The 22,447-nt window shown below is 43.3% G+C and overlaps 1 protein-coding gene across 4 annotated transcripts in view; it reads right to left on the bottom strand.

The window, feature by feature from the left end:
* Window positions 1-22,447, bottom strand: part of LOC138513507 (solute carrier organic anion transporter family member 1A2-like) — a 646,238-nt gene that overhangs the window by 288,130 nt on the left and 335,661 nt on the right. For all 4 annotated transcript variants that reach the window (XM_069628423.1, XM_069628422.1, XM_069628425.1 and 1 more), the window contains exon 7: window positions 337-483. In XM_069628423.1, the coding sequence (XP_069484524.1) occupies window positions 337-483 (147 nt within the window). The remainder of the gene's footprint in view (window positions 1-336; window positions 484-22,447) is intronic.

The following is a 22,447-nucleotide window of genomic DNA, read 5'->3' as shown; positions in this document are numbered from 1 at the left end:
ACCTATCCACACAAAGGAGATTGTTTGAGTATTTTTAGAGTAATAAATATATATACGCATGGAACGATGGCAATAAGTACATCCTCATTTACCCTTGTGATGTATGATATGATATGGCATTTATAACGCCCCTGTAGCCAAGTGTTTAATATACATTTAATTGTGCTTCCTCTTCTAAAAACTACTTTTTTACGGTTGAATACTTAATTAGCCTTTGATCAACATGCACCGATGGTGGCGGGAACACAAGCACATGAAATCAGCATGAAAGAAACTATATATATCATAGTTTAAAAACACAGCTGATGTTTACATGACTTGCACATGAATATTTACCAATATAAAAAGGAGAATTTTCCGCTTTGGCAAAATCGTCCAGGTATGAGAGGCCCAGGGGAGCAATAGGCGTCTCGCCGATTCCACGAAGGACGTTTCCCATGAGCACATACACCCACATCAATGACTCCGCTTCTTGTTCACACTCTGTGCATGAATCACAAAATGAGGAAAAACATTAGCATTGGCATTTTCAATCTGAATGGCAAGTGAATAGAAGAATTTCAAAATGTGTACCTGTACACAAACACAGAAAGCACATACGCAGTTTAACAAACCAACATTGCTGCCATTACAAAGTCCTTTCATTGGTTTTTGACAGTAGATACAGGTGTAAGGGGGAATCCTTTGAAATTAAGGGTGCCACTTTTAAATATCACATAGAGAAAACAAACTTTTCATGTTAACCTGTTATCATTGGATCCATGGACATTACTAGACTAGATGCTTGCTCTGCACGATATTTATATTTAATAAACAGAGATTTGAATTTGCAAATTGACAAGCCAGTCTTCTGAAAGTTATAACACTGCAGTATGTCTTTACAATTCACTGCATTGACAACAGTAAAAAATGCCAGTCTAGCCAATTAATTACACATACCAAGATTGCTTTATCAAGATGCCCAGAATAAAGTCATGTAACGGTAAAACAATGCCTTCTCGATGCCCATAAACAAGTGCTGCACCTGCCAAACACCTCTCACGCACACATGTACATACATACACACACACTAAAAATTCATACCCATTCACCATGGACGGCATCAGGGCATTTCAATATTTTCAAATAAAAGAGGCTTTGAGTCTTAGGGGTGGCCCCCAGCACCTACCCCCATGTTTTCAATCAGCACTCAGCGGTCTTGTAACACAGCATTAAATTAATTTCTCTCTATTTTAGTTCTGGTGCTTAAAATGTGCACTTTGCAGCACTCGCATTACAAACTGTGTTTTCTCTTCCACGGGATGCACCGAAGTGTTATCACCTCTTTGCCTTCTAATCCTGGTTCTTCCAAATCAACCACTTGCTGTCAAAGAAGGGTTTAGAGCTTTTCAGTGGGCATTTAGCTGGCTGGCCGCATCGAGATAATTGGCGGCTATTAACCTTATCTTTGTCACCATTGTAATGTATGCACCCCATGGGTGCCTCAGACTGTTTTTGCTCTAAGCACGGGGCCCCCAACCATCATGTTGAAAATGGGCCCTGACACATCTTCATTTCTGCCTGCCACCCACCTAGTGACACGACAACATAACATTCACAAAACTAATTCCACCCAGAACAAACAAACCATGCATTATTTATCATTCATTCAGACACAAAAGTCAACACACATATGCTTGTACACACTCACCTACTCACACACACATGTACCCAGCACCTCCATTGCAATACCGTGTGTGCCCACAACATCCATATGTACATTACATACAGACCATGCTTTATCCGCCCCTGGCCTGACTTCCGAAATGTTTAGCTACGTTGACTTGACCTGGCTAAACTACAATGCCATTGCAGGACAGGACCTGACAGTGCTTTGGGGGAGGGGTTCACTTTTTACAAAGGCCAGGCAATTAGTAATAATTTAGTGCATTGTATTGTTGGCACCTGAATTTCTATGCATACATTTTTAGGCAATTGAAATCATGATGAATGAATTGGTACTTGTATGTCAGGGACAGCAGGCAGCTCAGTCTCAAAGTTCTTAAGTAAGTGTGTGTTTCTGACAAAGAGAGTCAACAGCTTTTAACATTTAAGCTGACAACAATAGTCTCATTAGAATATGCAGATTCACCCACAATGTTTACCCCTCTCCCGGCGACTCACACAGTTTTTAAATGTTAGCCCCTCATTACAGAGTTAGCCCACAGCTGGGGCCAGCCCTAGGATTTGCGAGGCCCTGGGCAGCAAATGATGTGTGGGTCCCCTCGTGGAAAATGATGTAAAAAAATGGCATTAATAGCCATAGGGATCAGATAAACTGACGCACAATATCTGAATTTTAACTATTAATATTACGGTTGTAGCAATATGAGGAGTGAGGCTTATTTTGGAGTAGCCAACCGAGTGAGCTGAATCATTTGTAGAGATGGGGACCTCAAAATAAAATACTGTGTCGAGGAAGAGCAGAGTAAAGAGTAATGAAGATCACCGGTAAGTAATCCAAACGTACCTAATGTGACTGAATGTTCAGTGGATGTAAGGGCAGGGATTGGTCCCGGGCCAGACAGAGCAAAGTTCTTTGGCTGCAGGATAGTGCAATCGTAAAAAAGCCTATTGACCTGAAAGGTACTAAGGCACTAGGAGTAAGCAATTCTGCAGGTCTTCAAATGTCATCAATAGGTGTTAAGTCAATAAAAAAAAGTGTGGGGGGACATTAACATACGCACAGGAACTGAACGTATCCTACAGTGAAATACACACATTTAATTCAACTGGCCTTTCCTAATGGAAGAAAAATCAAAATAGAAATTAACAGCTAGAGGAGATTTTCCTAGTGCAGTTCTGGCAAAGTGTAAAAGGTGTGCACCTTTTAACCCAACAATCTATAATAAAATATTCTATGTCAAGCAAAATACCAATACAAGATGTGCGCTTTGGGGACACTTTTATGTGGTTTTGTGGGTTCAAATCCTGGCGGGCGAAAACTTGAGAAAACAACATTTTTTGCATGCTGGCCTCAAAAACACCCAAGGATGATGGAGTCAGCACTGTGAAAAAAGTGAGCGGACGCAGTCAACCCACATGTAATCTCAATTTGTAGCCTGAAAATCAACACAGGACCAGGAGAACATCTTCAGTCTAGCAACCTCTCTTCCCACATCCATGGACCTGGTAAATCATCACAACAAATGTGCCCTCTGATCCTTTCCCCTCCTCACCATGACGTTTGGCTTTCAGAAATAATCTGTTTTATAAATCAGACCTGAAAAGTACACACATCATAATTAAAGTACTCCAGCAATATAGGAATCCTTATTGAAATATGTCAAACAATAAGAGTACAAATACGTTATTTTCACCCCTTCTTTCATCCCCTCTTGAAGACTACAAACACCAGAATGCAATTCCGCGAAATTATAAAAAATGGCTTGTAGGCTGTCTTTTAAGACTTAATCATAACAAAAGATAATGTGAAATGGTAACTTTTTGCATCTTTTGACAAAGGCCACCATTCTCCCGACCCCCAAAAAATGTATTTAACAAACTAAATGCGAACATATGAATACTATCAATGAATACTATGAATTCCACCCAGTCCAGCACCCTGGCAGTGCCTGCTGACTTTGAGTCAGGCCACCAGCCAGGGTGAGGACCTGAGCCGCGCGGGGTATCCCTGCTTTATGTAATGGACAGCCAGGCTCGCGCTGTCGAATTACTTAATTGATGCAGCGGCTGAAATGTGGCCCCCGCGGCCCTGCTCTGCCCCAGCCAAAAGATGGCGGGACAATTTGGCATGGCACAAAAGTTGGGGGGGACTTGTCCCCCCGATCCCCGCTATAATTACGCCCATGATAGGTGCCACTTCATTTAGTTATGATTCTCCTTTTTTGGCGTGGGGTTAAGGGGGGGGAATACATATCCTGAATATAGATGAGTTCATTGGAATAACGTGGTACACAAACTTTGCTTCAAGAAAATAGATCAAACTTCTTTGATTAAAAAGAAAGATGCATTACGATCCACTGAATTGAAATAATTTGACTGACATAGAAAATCATAAGTAAAGAGTAGATTTATGTTTGAACAGGGCGACTGCTATGTTCCAGACCACCCTTGCATAATTATAATTGTTCTTTTATAACGCGCTTAATACCAAAGTCTGGTTTCTAAGTGCGAGACTGGGATTCAAACCTGTGTTGCTATGCCTTTGTCTCGCTTCCAAGAAAAGCGCGTTGCTCCTGAGCTCCCTGCGTATAGCCCCTGGCTTACTCCTCTGACCCCCTGTTGTCGTATTCACTTTCGCTAAACTTTAATGAACTCCCTACCTAACTAAACTTACTAGGTTGCTTGTCAGTCATCAGTGAGAATCCAAAACCAAAAATGCTGTCCACTGTCCCAGGTCTCAAACCTTCTCTTTCCTTTGATTGATCCTTCTCCTTCTTTTAATGTCTTCTTTGCTGATTGTCCAACTTTTAATCTGGACTAGATCTAACTTGAGAGCTTGAGTATTGATTCTCAATATCTTTTGTTATTCGTCCTATTCTACTGGGATGTGTATGAACCTTCCATGAATAATTCAATTATTTCAATTCAATTGGATGAGCATGAGTGTTACAGTAAGGATTCTCTATATTTTTATTTTTACTGGGACAACTATGAGTGTTCCAGCAAAGATTCTCAATATCTTTATTTCCACTTGGGCGAGTATGAGTTTTCAGTAACAAGTCTTACTTTCTTCTGACACTCTCAGTAGTTTATCTCCACTGGGACGAGCATGAGTATTCCAAAAATGATTATAGGTCTCCCTCCTGGGTCTCACACTTGCCAGGTTACCTAGAGTTTGCAGGAATAATGACACTGTGGCTCGCAAGCATTGGGAACCTTCTCTTGTCCGGTTCACTTTTCTTGTCTCACATGTCGCTGCAAACGGTTCCTCTGTTCATTCTGTTTTGGCATCCTTCTTTGTGGTTTCACCATAGGGGGAATCAGTGTTGTGACCAGGCCTCCTGGTCCACCGCCTTCTGTTAGCAGCCTCGCCAGCAACCGGGTCAGTCGCTGGACACCTTGGGTCCTCTTTGGTTCCAGCGTGTTCTGTGTTGCTTCATGTTAGGCGTTAGGTTCCACAGCTACACGCCTTTCAATGATTGAATGCTGTGAGCCCTGTCATTCCTCCGCGTAGCTCAGACAGTTGATTTGACCTTCCCGGCTTCTCACTCTGGTGTCTCCACCTTTTATGTTTATGCCGTTGTTAAAGAACATCCTTGGAGGAGTGCCAAAGTCCTTTCTCTCTGTCGAGCTCCTATCCTGTATTCCTCCATTGCGTTTCTTCGTCCCAGTACCACATGGGATTGTTATTTCAGGTATTATCAATGTATTTGATTGACAATAGCAGACTTTGATTCTGCATCCTTTTCTTCAAAAGGGGTCATTGAAGGATTGTTAAAACCATAGGGATTAGGGAGTTCCTTCCCAGAACGGAGTCCTTGTCCCCAGAGAGGGAATCTGTCCCGGTGGGGTTCCACTTGCCTCTAACCCTAGGGAGGGTATTGCATAGCAGGCTCAAGTACCTAGCATCAAAGGGAAAGGCTCTCCCCTGGGGAGAAGTGGCAGAATCCCATGATTTGTCACAATACCCTCCTTCTCTGCACTATCACTGTAGGGTTATGATTCCCCCTCTCTAAACCTTACTCAGAACTACTCTCTCACCATTAGCGCCCTGGAAGGGGGCGTTGGCCAGTCAGGATCATCGGAATGTGGGCTGTATTGTCTGGTACAAGCCTGCGTTCTGAGCAGCCTGAGTGCTGCTACCCAGTCCCCCCTTCCGTTCCCCGCTCCATCTTTCCTCTCCTGTCCCTCTTCACCTCTCGCCTCCATTGTAATTTCCTACGTGGTTGCTAAGAGTGATGTGTAGCCCAAGAACCAAGCTGAGTTTTCCCAAGTCGCTTTTCAATGTGGTGCTGTCACAGACTTGGGAAACACACAGCAGCACCGGGGCACAGCAAGGTAAGTTTCTTTTTTAACTACATGTGTACTAATGGAGATACAAAACTCAGTGGCATGCCGATCCCATCACTAACAACACCGTTAAAAAATGTTAAGGGACCCTCTCTTCACTCAGTTCCTTAACTTCGGTGGTGGGCCATTACTGACAGGGTCGGCCCACCACCTCGGATCATATTGCCTCATTGTTATTCCCATCTTTCAGCCTCCGGAATGGCCTTAGAACCCATGCCGCCCTGAGTCACCTAACAAAGCTAATGGTTCTATCTGTTTACCCACATCAGTCAGTGGGTGACTGGCACTGGTTGAGGTCATGGTCAGTAGTCACTTTGCTTGGGGTATAACCTTCTGCTATGTCACAGGCTTTGCAAAAACCTAATAAGTCATTGTGCTGGCCTGTGGCCAAATACCCTCAGCTCAGCTGAGCCACCCATGGTTCCCATTGGATCTTCCACTTAACACCCAATGTTGGTCTTTGGGTTACGGGCCATGGCCTGTGACCATTCTGCCTAGGGTATGGCCTTCTGCCATGCCCCAGACTCCAACAAAGCACTCAAAATGTGACATCTTTTCTAGCCATTACATGTCTATGGGCCAATGACCATGGCCTGTGTCTTTTTTATCCCTAGACACAGTGGCTACTTCAGGTGGAGCATGCCCAAAGGTCATGCCATGGGCAAAGTGGCCAAGCACAGTTACCACTCTACCCTCTTTGTGATTCCTTTGTCCACTGGCCAAGGAATGTGGACACTTTGCCAGAGCATGGCCATGAGGGACAAAAGAGCGTCTGTATTGCTAAACCATCTTTGAAGCAATCCTGCACTTATACTCTAGCATTTTGTTCATAGCATTAATCCAGTTCAAAGTTCACATTCGTTTGTCACTGATACTTATTTCAAAATGGCGTTGGCTGTTCCCAATTCTAAATGAAGTGTTGTACTTTCTAGTGGATGCACGCACAATCCGCATGCAGTTTGCATACCTGAAACACAGCACATTTATCTCTGTGGGTAAGAAAAACCTAATGTGCAGATCTAGTTTAAAGTTTACATATTTTTGTAACTTCAGTTATGAAAGTTAATATCGAATATTTCCAGAACATATTTGAAGATGGCACATGTTGTTTGCCTTTGGCACACCTCAAATATAGAGGTTCAATTAATGTGGTTTTTAGTAAACTGCAGTGTGTTCCAAACAGATTTTGCACACACAATGATGTGGACTTTAATGAAATTAAGTCTGGGGCCTTCTCCTTTCATAAATTAAATATATACAATCCCCTAAAATTAAGTGTAGTTAGCATTTTCTTAGCACTAGTTTTCTTGTAGTGACTGATTAGAGGCAGACACCTACAGGTGCAGATGCAGAACTGCAGATTTTCTATTGTTGGTAAGAACATACCACATATTTGTTTAACTGTGCACCTTGGTGCCCTTTTTTACACTGGGCTTAGTTGTATTAATTTCAATCTCTATTGCTTCATTTGTAGTTTCACCTTGGTCCTTATGAAGAGATAATACTCTCATAAATTAGCAAATCTCATTGCGGAAACCACTTGGAGCCCCAATTGAGATAGCTTCCTTCTTCCTTGAAAATCTTTATTGATTAGCCCCGTATTATGCATAGGGTTTGGACCGAGGTATACCTTTGGTCATTTCCAGTGGTGAACATAACTTTTATTAAAATAATGCATAAGGTTTTGAAAATATAGTCCTGATGAAGGTGTAGCCATTAAATAACTGATGATGTTAAGAGCCAGCACGTGTTGTTAAGTTGAAGAGAAATTGCAAACCATCTCAAACCATCAAATTGCAAAGGAGACAGCTTTCCTGCCAAACTAGTCAAGACCTGTGCTCCTACCGTAGCACATATCATCACCAAATTCATAAACACATCCTTCAGTACTAACTCCATCCCATCAGACATCAAATAAGCCTGGGTCACGCCCCTACTGAAAAAACCCACACTGGACCCCACTATTCCCACTAATTACAGACTCATTACCACAGTCCCTTTCCTCCTAAAAATAATTGACAAAATTGCATACACTCAAGTACAAACACCTATTAGGCGATAGACAATCTGGCTTTCGACACAAACACAGTCAGAGACAGCACTGCTTGACCTAAAAAATCCGATGGACGCTATCAGAGACTCAGGGAACCTATGTATCCTACTATTACTCGACTTGTCTGCTGCGTTCGATCTAGTGAAGCATGACAATTTATGCCTAGCATTATCGAAAAACGTTAAATTCTCAAATGATGCAACCACATGAATCAAATAATTCTTATCAGAACGTACCTCCAGGGTAGTTATTGACGTGGAGGCAGCGGATGCTATAACTTTCCCTATAGGCATACCACAAGGATCGAGCCTTTCCCCCACTCTCTACAATGCTTATACAAAACTTCTTTTCGCAGCATTAGATGCCATGGGAGTAATGTATACTAATTTTACGGGTGATACACAGATACTCATCTCAATCACTGGCAATAAAGATTTGGACTCTATTTGCATAAACAAAATCTACTCGCTCATCCAGAACTGGATGGCAACAAACAGTCTCTGCCTCAATGGTGAAAAGACAGAGATCCTCATTGCAGGTTCCCCAGTCCGATTGAAAAAGTTACATTAGGATTATACCCCTATTGAGATAGATGGCACTTCCATTCCCATCTCCAACTAAGTCAAAACCCTAGGGGTATACTTAGACTCAAGCCTCACCATGAGCAAACATATTAACTCACTCACCTCATCCACAGCCTACACAGCCAAATTCATTGCCCTTAGTTGACAATGTCTTACTCCACAGAACGGTATCACATTAGCAAGAGCCCTTATTTTGTCTAAGTTAGACTATTGCAACATACTCTTGCTAGGTACCACAAAGGAAAATCTAGCCAAATTGCAATTACTGCAAAAGAAAGCATTAGGAGCAGCACTTGGAATTAAAAAAAAGGGGATCATATATCACAGACTAGGAGAGAGGTACACTGGTTACCTATTCAATACTTCACAAAACACCACCACACATAAATGCATCACTCAAAACGCCCCTACCAATCTGAATCAATGTCTCACTCGAAAAATGTCAACCAGATGTCTCGAATCTAATTCTAGCACTCACTTACTCATCCCCTGTTTTAAGAACTCAAGAACAGGAGGGTCCAGCTTCGCTGTAGCAGCTCCCAGAATATGGAACTCACTCCACCGAACATAATTAACCAGCCATCCCCCACTCTCTTTAAGAAACTTCTAAAAACCTGGTTATTCAACAAATTCTAACCTGAATGTCTCAGAAGCTCTATTTAGAACTATATGTTTTGCTGATTAACTATAAGTGTACACTGTTGTCAACCGAGTATTCTCTGTAACCATCATGCCATTGTCCTTTATCACCTGAAATCTTTTGCCCTGTAACGAGAAAGCATTATTGTAATCTTGTAACCTACGCCGTGATACCCCCGGGTTTGGGCGTATAATAAAATCTAATAAATAAATAATATGTTGTTATATCAGACTTCAGAGCAATTTTATCTCTGCATTGAAATATAACTCAATTGTCTGTTTCTTTTAGACTTTTGTACAAATGTGTTTTTCACTGTGTATTTCGGTCTATGTGTCACTAGTTTTATAAGAGGGAATTACATTTTTCTCAGTCCATCTTGTGTTTGAAATTACTGAGATTGCATGCCTTTAAGTACATTCTCTTTGTAAACCATTAGCATTTCCTGACCAACAGCCTGAGGTGCAATTTTTGCTATCCTATCTTGCGGGTCAGACTGCTTATAGGGCCATTGCCCATGTTACTGAAGGTGATGTACTGCTATAAGACTTCCAGGTCTTCCAAGAGGAAATGCAGACATTCTTTGATTGAAGGGGCTTTGCTCAGGTTCTGAAAAAGAGCTGTTGAGTTTATGAAAGGGTAATCAGGACATGTTAGCTTACCTCTCTGATTTCAATAGTGACCAAACAGAGAAAAAGGCCATAATTTGCTATAGGGTGCTTAGAGATGACCTGAAGGAACGTATCCCAAGCAGTGGATGTACCCCTTACATTTAACAAAGTGAATGACTTGGTTGTTAAGCTGGACCACAGACTTGCAGAAAGTAGTGGTCATGACAAAATACTATCTAAGATAAAGGTAGTAGCGGTGAAAAAGGATAGAGACAGGGCTTCAGAACCCATTACTTGCACTCAAGGGAAATGCCCTGGGCCGATGCAGAGAGGTACCTAAACAAAGAGGAGAGGTACCTAAACAAAGAGGAGAAAGGGTAGGAATCAAAAGCCTTGCTTTTATTATATAAAGCTGGGAATGTTCTTACGGAATGCCCAACAGGCAAGGAGTTTTGTCACAAAACACTATCAGAAATTCTGTAGAAATCACTAATACCTTAGAGTGTACTATCCATCACATTCACTAGTGGAGAACGTGTTACAAGTAGGTTAAAAGGATACACTTGATGTAGGTTAGTTCACAGGTAGTTTATTCATACACTTCAGGTTAACAGGCTTCATCAGGCAACATCAAAGGAGCTAGGAAGATATTGTGTAGAGCCTACTGGTTCCCAGAGCCCATGCAACATCTTTATGGATCAGAACTCCAACCGCACCACATTCCACTCAGACAGACAAGGTGCCACGCTGACATTCAACACTGACAGCACCACTCACCAGACCATACATACAGGGACCAGGGTCAGATATAACACACCTCCTTCCGTTTACCCTGTAAAATACAGAAAAATCAGTACCATTCACCCAACGCTCACGCCACCTCTAAGACTGAATGTTTTCACACCCTGAGACAGAGGCACCCAACCAGGCGTAACTAGCTCGCTACAGAAGGCAGCACCACAACCTATGTACAGCAAACCATCCAAAAAAATCATGACTCCCCCCGTCCATTCCTGACACAAATAGACATCTATGCTGCCACCCTAGAGAACTAACCTGCCCCTCCATGGTCTATCCAAACAGCTTCCTACACCACCAAAAACAAAGAAAGCACCTTCCATCCGCCTCTGCCACTGATGGACCTCCAGACTGCCACTCCGGAGCACTACCTTGCCCCTCACTGGGCTGGCACGATGGCCCTTATATGCCATCAAAATACTAAACTAACTTGAGGAGACAATTATTGTCTCTGATTCACTCACCTGCCAACAAACTCAAGAATACCACAATCACTCTCACACACACACACACAACTGGACTCAGCTGGATGGTAGCATCCACGCTGCAGTCTACCACCACACAGCGCACAGACTACTTACAACCCAATCTTAATGTGCTGGCCAGGCCTCATTAAGACCCACCAACAATAATAGCAGGTACCAAACCAATCTCCCATGGGCACATGTGAAGAGTCAAGGGAGACCAAATTGCGCACACACACCCCTGTGAAGGGGGTCGCACAGTCAGCCTTAATATCCAATGAAAGAATTCTATGAAACAACATGCAACTTGATTCTCCAAACTTCCCCAAAAATTCTCAAGTCTCCTCAAAATCCATAACTCACATTCGTGGCAGGAGGGCGTCCCCAACCAAACCACGACGACTCACAAGCTGGCATGTGGAAAGCGTCCTTCCCATATCTAGTCGTGCTACTGCCAATCATTGTCAAATAACTAAGACAGATAAACGTAAACACTGAGTCCTCCTTTGTTGTCAGTATGCAGCTGGAATCTCAACCAAACTTCCACAGTGCAGATGACCAACTACCACACACCCAAAAACGCACCAGAAATCCAAATTCCACCGAGACTAGACATCTTCACTACTTTGTGTGCAACTCCACACCTTCAGCAACACACCACGTGTAACTGCAAACAATGCTATAAACTAGCACACATACTTCAACACATGCACTCTGCATTTATCTCAATCACTTCCACTAAAAATGAATGTTGTTTTGCACCACGAAAACACTCATCAACATTGTCTTATCATCCACACCACATTGAGGCTTAAACAATTTTACACAGCGTCATGGCAATAATTAGCATTTCTCTCATGACAATAATTAGAAGTCCCCACAGGTCACTTCGCCTGCAAATTCCTCAGAAGGTTAACACTAGCCCCACCAACATGTCCTCAACAGGGACGGTAACAGACTTCAACTCACTACTTCTAATCATTTGTCCAATGCTGCCTCCTTGGAGCTGCTGAGCAAAAAGATTCCTGAATTTCCTCAAAAAAGTAAGCACTACAGGATTAATTACGATTGTGGGTTACACTGGAGCCACCCATATGTGGTACTAACGCAGACTTAATCCACCCCAATTCGCTCCACTGTCTGCCAACATAATGTACGTGTAAAGCTCCCCTCTGCACTTATCACATGTACGTTTACTTAAACATTGCAGAATATTAAATACTATCACCATCTCATTTGAGCGTGTTTCCACAAAACATTACACACTTCAAAAACCCATGTATAATTCAATTTGTGTTCCACATGAGACAACTTCGCAGCGCAGCGCTTTCCAAACAGTGGACCCAGCTGGGTCAGCACCATTCATGCCCAAATACAAAAATCGCTGAACTAGCGCCCAGTCAATGCTACGCTCCAAAATTGTCTTTTCCCATTCATCTCTTATTCAGTAATGTTCCTCCAAGCTGTGCTGTGGAACAAACTTTCTGTCGCTTCTCCGTCATTCAATTCACGATGGAAAAAATATATGATGGTGTGAAGTCGTCATGTTCCCCCACACACAAAGGTCCTTTTCTATTGCTTTGATGCTTCATTTCCTCATACTGCGCAACGCTGTGTCATAATTCGCTCACCAGAGAAAAAACACTGAGTGGAATGTTCCATGAAGCCGCCAACTCCCACAGCAGTGGGAATGACGTCACCATTGTGAATGGGGTTGCAGGGGAGGGCAGACCTCTCCGGCTCCAACCACTGCAAAAGCCAATGTGGCGTCACTGGGCCCCCTCCGACCCCATCAAGCACTGTGATCCAGTGTCCAGAAGTCACACACACCCACGGGGCATTAGGTCCTCACCAACCAGAGGTAAGTGCGTGAAAATGGCACCAGGAGGAGGCATGTCGCAATGGATAGGAGAGGCTTGGGGAGAGTCAGTTGCATACTCCAAACCACTTGCCATCCTGCATGTTCCAGGCATTGGGAGTCCTGAATCCCACAACTTTGCTGCCTGATGGCACAGGCAGTCTGGGGCACCTTTTCCCCCGTCGAAGCCGTACAGCACCCCTTTTCTTAGGTGCAGGACCATGACCTCTGGGGCAGACCTGTGCCTCCATCTTCACACTCAGCGCTTCTTGAAGGGAACCAGCTGGGGGGCCAACAGTCCCACGTACATGGAGGCCCACTCTGCAGGATCACACTCCTTCTGCAGGACCACTCTCCTATCAAGTTGTCAAAATGATCTTTTCCCATTCTTCTCTTTAGCTAGTTCTCTGTCCTCTCACTCCCTCCACATCACATCGCCCTGGTTGGTGGGACTCATCTCACGGGGGCAGTGGGTCTCCTCTTCCTCTCTGCAGTCATCAGCTCCATGACGGCCGCCCCCGCAGCAGTCACGTCCATTTCTCACTCTGCGTTTACACCAGTGCCTGATTTCTCTTCATGTTTCATACATGGGTCCACATCTGAGACCAGTCCTCGTGGCCAGTGTTACAAGGTAGGTTAAAAGGATGCACTTTATGTAGATTACTTCACAGGCAGTTTATTCGTACACTTCGGGTTAACAGGCTTCATCAGGTAACATCAAAGGAGCTAGGAAGATATTGTGGGGAGCCCACTGGCTCCCACCACCCAGGCTGCATCTCTATCAACTGCCTGGATCAGAACTCCAACCGCACCACATTCCACTCAGACATACAAGGTTCCACGCTGACATTCAACACTGACATCACCAGTCATCAGACCATAAATTCAGGGACCAGAATCAGACAGTACACAACCCAAGTTTCAGGAACTATCATCTGAAAGTATTAAAGGACATGATTGACTTTGGAAAAACCAGAAATGCCATTGACTCAAAGTGCACCTTTTTCCAGCAGTGCCAATTTATGTCAGGAATTAGATGTCCAGAACAATTACCCCAAGGACAGAAACAGTGGTATTGAATGCCAAGGGGGAAACCAGGGATCCATATGGTTTGATATCAATGACACCCCCAGCACTGTATAATATTAGGTATTCCATGGCTTGTGCAGTATAACCCAAGAATCGATTGGGAATTTAGGACAATTAAGCTGACCTTGCTATAATGAATTTCTTCTTGTAAGACAAGGAACAATCCACAACACTACCATAGCAGTCAAGTTCAATTTATTCAGGGATCTAAAATGACACACCAGGTCCGGCCATGACCACTGCATTACCATAGCAATGCTCAGCCTTTGTGGGGGGTTTCAATGAGAACTCGGTGTTACTTTTCCACCTCACAGCAGCCTTGACTGTCAGATAGACTTTCAGTACTTTGGGGCAGCAGAAAATATGCCACGACTGAAAAGGAAAATGAATACCTGAAGACTTATCTTGATGGCTATCTGGCTAGAGGTGTTATTCTGAATTATATATCCCCTCTCTCCTCATCCTCACCTCTAATCTTTGTCTCCTGAGAGACCAGGTTATCGGAGAACATGCATTGACTAAAGCACACTAAACGAAGTGAAAGTGAAAAATCAATATCCTTTGAGGATATCCAAAGATGGGCCTTTCACCAGGTACTCACACAGTGCCGGAGAGGAGTGAAAGACCATCTTTAGAACAGATTTCAGACTGTCCGAGTAGCAGGTGATGCATTTTGGAATATGTAATGCCCGGAAAATTTTAGGATTTCCTAAACGAGGTCTGCAGGCACTATCTGCATCTATTTTCAGTCATCTATATAGACGGTATTCTGATATTCTCAGGGACACCCAAAGAACATGAACCCTTATGGTCCTTTTAATAGAGGTAACACATCGTACGCTGGATGGGATGCAGAATAACTGTTACACCAAATAATACAACCAATTCAGGAAGTTGGCAAAATGTCCCGTCAGACTGTTTTATTTTCAATTGTCTAAAACAGGGAGTTACAACGGACATCAACGGACGTCACAGAGCTCACTCAACATATTTAATAAAAAACACTTATTTTTTTTTTGAAACTTCAGTCTAGCAATCACAACTAAACAGTTGGTCAAGCACGACGTTTGTTACAAAAGAACCTTCACATCTGAACAACATAAGCAAAATAAATAGGTCAAGTGTCACATATCGGGTGACATCCACATTATTCACAATAACCATTAATGGTAAAAGGTTACAAGAACCAAAGAAGCACAGAAAAGCTAGTTAAACAGCTAAACAGGTGCATGGACAAATGTCCTTCGATTTGACTCACTGTCAGAAGGTACTTAATTGTGGTTGGCTTAAGGGGAACATCAAAGTATACCTTCTACATTGGGTGGGATTGTGATTGGGTCTCTACAGTCAGGTGGGCAACTTATGCCCACCCCTAGTGCAAGTCATCTTCAACGGTAATTAGATACACGGTACATCATTGGCTCTCAAACTATAAGGCTCTTCATTATATGTCCTTCTACAATTGGTTCACATGTTTGTACCCTTCTAGAACATTTGAATCACTCGCTGCAAGTAAGCTGGTACCCCAGGTGTCAGTGGGAGGACTTGACCGTTTCTCCCCGCCCAATTAACCCCATATCTCTCATCGCTCATGCTGTCTGCCATTCAAATTGTCTTTGAACTCGGCCTTGTAGTTGCTTCTTGCTCCAGGGAATAAAAGGGAGTATCAGCACTTCTTATTGCAGTCCTATTCCCATCCTTGCTCACATGACAGTAGCCCATGAATTGGTCCATGGTATAGCATTTAATTGTCTTGAATTAATAAACTTGGCACTCATGATGTTCTCTCATTGCAACATAACAAGTGATGCCTCTGCTTCTTACATTCTCTGTTCTTCAAGGACTGATAACCAGTTTTGGCTGCTTCAGCCTTTGACACCGGGCCAGACAACCTTCTTGGTCTTGCTTCGAGCTCCAGCTAATTCTCTGCTGCGGCACACGCATAGCTATCCATCCTTCTTTCGCCATGGGTTTGAGTTTACTAAAATTGTGAGATTGAATGTCCAGAATATGTATATATAGTGGCGGCACCGCCTGCAGTCTATTTCACTACGTATAGCCAGTCTTATGATTACTTAGTCTACTTGCATTACAGCATCTGCACAGTTATAAAATGGCCTGCATTTTCTCCAGTGCTCTTCACATGTGCAATCATCAATCCGCAAATAAAATTTCACTTGATTCCTTACTTTGTCATCATATTCTACAAGGTCTATGCATCTTCTTCTTCGACCATCATTCTTAGTGCATCACGCTCACTTCTTGGGATGTCACCAACTCCTTATTTCTCTCATTTTCATATTCCTTAGGGGACTCCTTCAGTTCTCCGGGGATACATCAGATAAGGTTTTCTTAGTGGATATCTTGTCTCAAAGACTCTGCTCGGAATGGTCACAGTTACTGGTTTTATGCATGTCACAACTTCTGGTTCCCAACATATAGGTAGCATAGGGGCAGGACTTCCTGTAGAGGTATTTAGCTCCTCCTCTACACTCCCCCCTCTGGTTGATCCATCAACCACACCTTCACTGGTCTCCACATTCAGACATCCTCTTCTGAATAAGTGCTTCTTGGGTGTCCAGATCTTTACTACTCGCTTCAGGGATCATGCTGATTTCATGTGTTCATCAACTTTCCAGGTCATGTAGCTACACAGGCCATTCGGATTGCAGTACACCCATCGGTCTGCGTACTTCTTGTGATTCCTTGGATACCACGTTGATCCTTCAGGTGCTACGATGCTGGTCTCTATGCACTTTCTGATTTCTTCATCTGTCAATTCCTTGGGTCCAAAGCCTCATTCAACACCGATCATGATCTTCATTCCTACAGCCTTCTTTGCTGTCTTCTTGCACTGTGTAAGTATTATTCTAATCACACAGAATCCATACATGATCATCACCAATACTGCTCCAAGAATTTTGAAGATGTTTGCCATCCATTGTGGAACCCATGAGAAGATGGACACAAACCAACTGTCACCTGGAATGTCTTCTGTTTCACCGTCCATCTTGCTGTGCAAGTTCGTCAGCAACGTTATGGCCTCTGTCAAGGTCCCATTCTCATCATCATGAGAAGGCATGAATGTGCAACATGGTTATGCGATTTTGGCACAAATGCCTCCATCCGTTGCTGTGATCATATCAAGGTCATATCTGTTCTTGAGAGTCATCAGACGTCTGGCTCTTAATTCTTCTCTGATAACATTGAATCCCTCTATGCTAGTATTGATCATCTTCAGGAGATCCCACTGAGCGATTTTCAACCACTTCACATTCGCCATCGTCTGGATCCCTGACATAAAGATAGTCGTGAAGATTGAAGCAGTTTTGCTGAACAACCTATGCTAATATGGAATAGCATCAAAGGCTTCAATCGATTTTGCAGATTAATTCTCCCTTTTTGTTCAATTGAGGAATTGAGAAATCCTCAAATGGGCATCTGCTTTAGGAAATTCACCAGTGTTCAGGTCACTTTAAGGGATCACTGATGCTGGAACGTGAATGGGCACTATGGAACACATCCCTCCCCACTCCCTGGGCAGCTTCATGTAGGCTCTAAATCCACAAGCCCAATAGTGGTCCATCAGAACTACTGTTCCATCCTTCATGCCTGGTACATCAAGCATTCGGCCATACTGGTGATTCTCTCCAACCTTTCTTGTACCATTATTTCTGAAACTCAAAGCTGCACTTGCTAGTGGTACTATCTGTATTGGTCCTCCTTTATCGCCAACCCATGTCAACAACTTTGCAATCTTTGGTAATTGATTCTTGCATTCCTTCTCCACAGTATCTATAACCGGCTCAAAGTATCCAGTTATTGCCACTGCTTTGCACCCAATCAAGCCTTCAGCCCATCCTTCTGGAGTCGGCACTGTTCCTTTGATTTGCAATTGGCCTCTTTCCCAACATCTCTGTATCTCTTCTTTATTCTTGCCTTGACAATTTAGCATCTTGTTTTCTTACATCTGTATTCTTGCTATGCTCATTCCAGGCTGTTCATATCTGATCACGAAGTGCCTTGTTTCTGGCTTCCCTCTCGTCATCAGATCTTGCACATAGTTATCTTCTCTTTGAGATGTCTTCACAGTTGCTCATATCATGGATGCTGTTCTTCCCTTGAAGATTCCTCTTGTCTGGCAGAGTGCGAGATGCATCAGGCAATGAGCTCTTTGCACTGGTACTTATGTAGCTATGAATATCTTAGAGGTTCCCATGACATAAGGTATGAGTGCGCAGACATGGCAACTCTCCTGAGATCTCCTCTCTACCACCTTTTTCATGTGTTGATACCACATGTTGTTACCCAAGTGTGCTGTACTGTCTATATAGGTGTGTATCCCATTATAATCTTCCTCTGTACTTCTCTTGTGCTTCCCTCTCAAAATGTTAGCAACCCTTGGAAATAATTCTAAAGCAGCTCTGCTATGGGAAGATAACACAAAGGACTTTGACTCCTTGTTAAGGGGTAAATCAACATTAGTTCCTGCAGTGGGGTAAATCAATGGGACATCTGCCTCTTTTGGATCAAAGTAATAAAAAAGATGAATCATAAGAAACAAAAGGACACAAAGAATAACTGTGCATATGTATATCGCAAACCAACATAATAATCCTATGACATTCCAGAATTTCTTGAGTTTGATAATTCTCTGAAATCGTACCATTCGCGGCATTCCTCATGTTTGCAGTACTCAATAAAAGGAAGGAAAAACACTTTTTAATCAGGCAATTACGATAGGTCTGCTAATTGTAGGATTTCTTCTACTTTTGCTACAAGTGGTCTTCTAATCACAGGGCCATTCATAGGATCATGTAAGAAAGTATGAATGTCCACATCTCTTCTGACAAGGGCAGGGTAAGTTCAAAGAATAAACACAAAGACAGCAAGTAGAAGTCTATGGGCATCTCTGTTGTTCAGGACCATATGGCTAGTTAAATAAATGCTCAGTGAAAAACCAATCGGGATACTGCTCATGCTTCCAGTTATCAAATCCAAACTCAAAATCCAGTTCAGGCATATTTGTGATTCATCAACAACTTTCTAAAGTTAATTTCCAAAGATTGCTGTGGCTCAGGCAAAGAATCACACTGTTGCTATAATATCTATAAAGAGTGTCCAAGCCACAGTCCAAATCCGATCTGCATTTATTTATCAGTAACTGTATCGTCCTTCTTCTATATCATCGATCGAGTCTGAACATGCTGAAGTTCTTCTTCTTGCCTTGCTTCTGAATCTATGATGGGGGTTCTGCGGCCTCGCCGGTGTAGAGCTTCACATCGTTCAGGTGGACCAGGCTCGTCTGCCTTGGACATTTACTGCTGAAAGAGTAACATTCTCAACGACAAAAGGACCAACAAACCTCGGCTTGTGCCACTTCCTAGTGAAGTTTCTAATCAGCACAGTGTCGCCGGGAAACAGTCTTGAAGCTGATAAAAATTCAGAAAATCCAGTTGCTGAATGGTCTTCATCTGTGTTCTGAGACCGATCCCCCTGACACTTGAGTTGAACTGAAATGACACAGATACTAACGGTCATACATGTCAAATACACACATAGCTAATTTCCTAACAGTCCTACAGTATTCTGGGCATCACTTCTACTCCTCACTGGAGGAGTCAAAGGTGTTCTCATTCACCTTCCTATCTCCTATCGCTAGTTCATGGGGTGTGAGGTGGTGGTCCAAGCCAGGCTGATTCCATAGGGCGTTCAGAGCTTAGAGCAGACAATATAGTCATCACTTCTGCAGAGTTAACTTAAGCTTGGCAATTCTCTCGTTAAGGATGCCGTTGAGCCTCTCATGTATCCCACGTATCCCATTCGCTTGCGGGTGACAAGCAGAAAAAAACTTATGTTCAATATTTAATAACAGACTTATCTTTTCAAATACTTCATTGACAAAATGTGGCCCATTATCGGATCTCAGCACGTCACAAACAGCCCATCTTGGGAAGACTTCACATATTAAAAATGTCACTGCACAAGTGGTAAAACAGGCAGCTACACCGGGCCAACAGGTAAACCCGCATAATAGAAAGAGGATCCACAATCAGTCAACCCGAGTCACCCGCAGCAAAGGCCGCAGCCAAGGCCAGACAGTACCACTGGCCGAATGAACCATCACAACCGAGGACAACTGGAGGAGATAGGACCCCGCACAGAGAGCTTAGTGATGAACCTCTCACAATACATTTTATCCCCAGAAGAAGGGGTTCTACTTGAAAAGGGACTCTCATTTGTACCCTCGGCGGAGCATGATCAATTCCAAACCTGGATAGAAATAGCTCAGCTAATCAGAAAAATCAGACTCAAACAATATTTTGGGTAAGCCAGATGTACAGGAGAGAAGAGTGCCACCACTCTGAGCGGTAAATCCACATTCTACCCTCCACCCAATGCCATCTCACCTGAGTCTATCACTTTCGAAAAAGCACTCCTGAAGAGACTCGAAGAACTAGAATCTGAGACAATTCCGGGATACAAGAACTTCTCTAAGAAAAACAGACAGGCACTCCAATCATTAGTCAGCAATGAAGCAATTACCATCAAGCCTGCTGACAAAGGGGGAGCAACTGTGAGAATGGATACCACGGCATACCACCAGATGGTCATGGAGCTCCTACAAGATCATTCCAGTTATAGACAACTTGGCACGGACCCCACTGAATCCATCAGACAGTTAATAGTACCGATTCTAGAAGAAGCCAGCGCTGATGAATTAATCAGTAATAAGGAATATGAGTTCTTCAACCCAAAGACCCCAAAGAAGCCGGCTTTTTACGCACTCCCTAAAGTCCATAAAGGGAGGAACCCTCCTCCTGGCAGACCTATAGTGTCGGGAATAGGCTCAATTCTGGAACCACTGTCACAGTTCGTAGATTTCTTCCTTAAACCAGAAGTTGTGAAGATGCGATCCTATCTCAAAGATACCACAGCAGTCCTAGAACTCATCAAGGACCGTTCATTCAATTCCACCCAGAACATCCTGGTGACATTAGATATCGAGTCACTCTATACCAAGATCCCCCAAATGGCTATACTCAGAGTCATCGAGAAGATACTACGAGAAAGAGATCCACCCATGCAAACGCCAGTCACCCTGGTAATGCAACTGGCTGAAATTGCTTTGACCAAGAACTTCTTTATCTATGACAATACTTTCTATGAACAAGTGTCCGGGGCGGCAATGGGAGCTACGTTTGCCCCGAGTCTCGCCAACCTGTACGTTGCCCACTTTGAAGAAGAGAAGATCTATAGTCCAGACAACCCATGGCTACCTAAAATGGAATTGTGGTCAAGATACATTGACAACGTGCTACTAATCTTTAGAGGCGATGAACCTGACCTCGTATTGTTTATGGAGTGGCTGAACTGTCAGAATCCTTTTCTGAAGTTTTCAGAAACCCACAGCACCAAGTCTGTCAACTTTTTAGATCTCACTCTTGATATACAGAATGAAACAATTGTCAGTACAGTTTTCAACAAACCGACAGATAGAAACTCACTGCTCACCTATGAGAGCTTCCACCCCACAGGCCTGAGAAGAAATCTTCCTTTCGGACAATTCCTCAGATATCGGAGAAACTGTACCACATTGCCAAACATATAGTCAAACAGGCACGAAAACGAGCCAGGAACATCCCACGAGAAGTCACTTAGGAACACAAACAGAATAAATCCCACGATAAGATTACAGCAGTACTGAGCTTCTCTCCATTGACCAACAGGATTAAGAAAGAGGTTCTGAAGCTATGGCCGATCCTGAGTGTCGGCTCTCACAGCCTAGATACCCCGAGGTTTGCTTTGAAAAGAAGGAAGAACCTACGAGATTCTCTTGTGTACTCTTACAAAGAGACAGAACCCCAACTTAACACACTGTGGGGACACAATCAAGCAACAGGCCACACCCCATGTGGCACATGCAATGCATGCTCAAGTACCAAGAGAACCACCTCTATCGATATAGGGTGGCATTTTCCGTGGATTCAAAAAACTCTAACTAACTGCAATAGTTGTAACGTGATTTACATCATCACCTGCCCTTGCAATAAGCGCTATGTAGGCATGACAACACGTCCGATTAAAACACGCCTTGCGGAACACAGATCTTGCATACGCACCAAGAAGATCACAGCACCCATGGTGGAACATTTACTGGCACAGAAATACACTCCTACAGACTTCACATGGACAATAATTGAGAAAATGGCCACCCCCACGAGAGGAGGGAATATACACAACCTGCTCTTCAGACGTGAACAACTTTGGATTTTTCGTCTCCAGACAGACAAATCTGGGCTCAACGAAGCAACCAGCTGGCAATCGCTGGCTACTC

Source organism: Ambystoma mexicanum, chromosome 12 (genome assembly GCF_040938575.1).
Source record: "Ambystoma mexicanum isolate Mex_15411 chromosome 12, UKY_AmexF1_1, whole genome shotgun sequence".
Classification (NCBI taxonomy): domain Eukaryota; kingdom Metazoa; phylum Chordata; class Amphibia; order Caudata; family Ambystomatidae; genus Ambystoma; species Ambystoma mexicanum.
The sequence above is the reverse complement of the archived record's forward strand: the minus strand, read 5'-3'. Positions and strand labels throughout refer to the sequence as shown.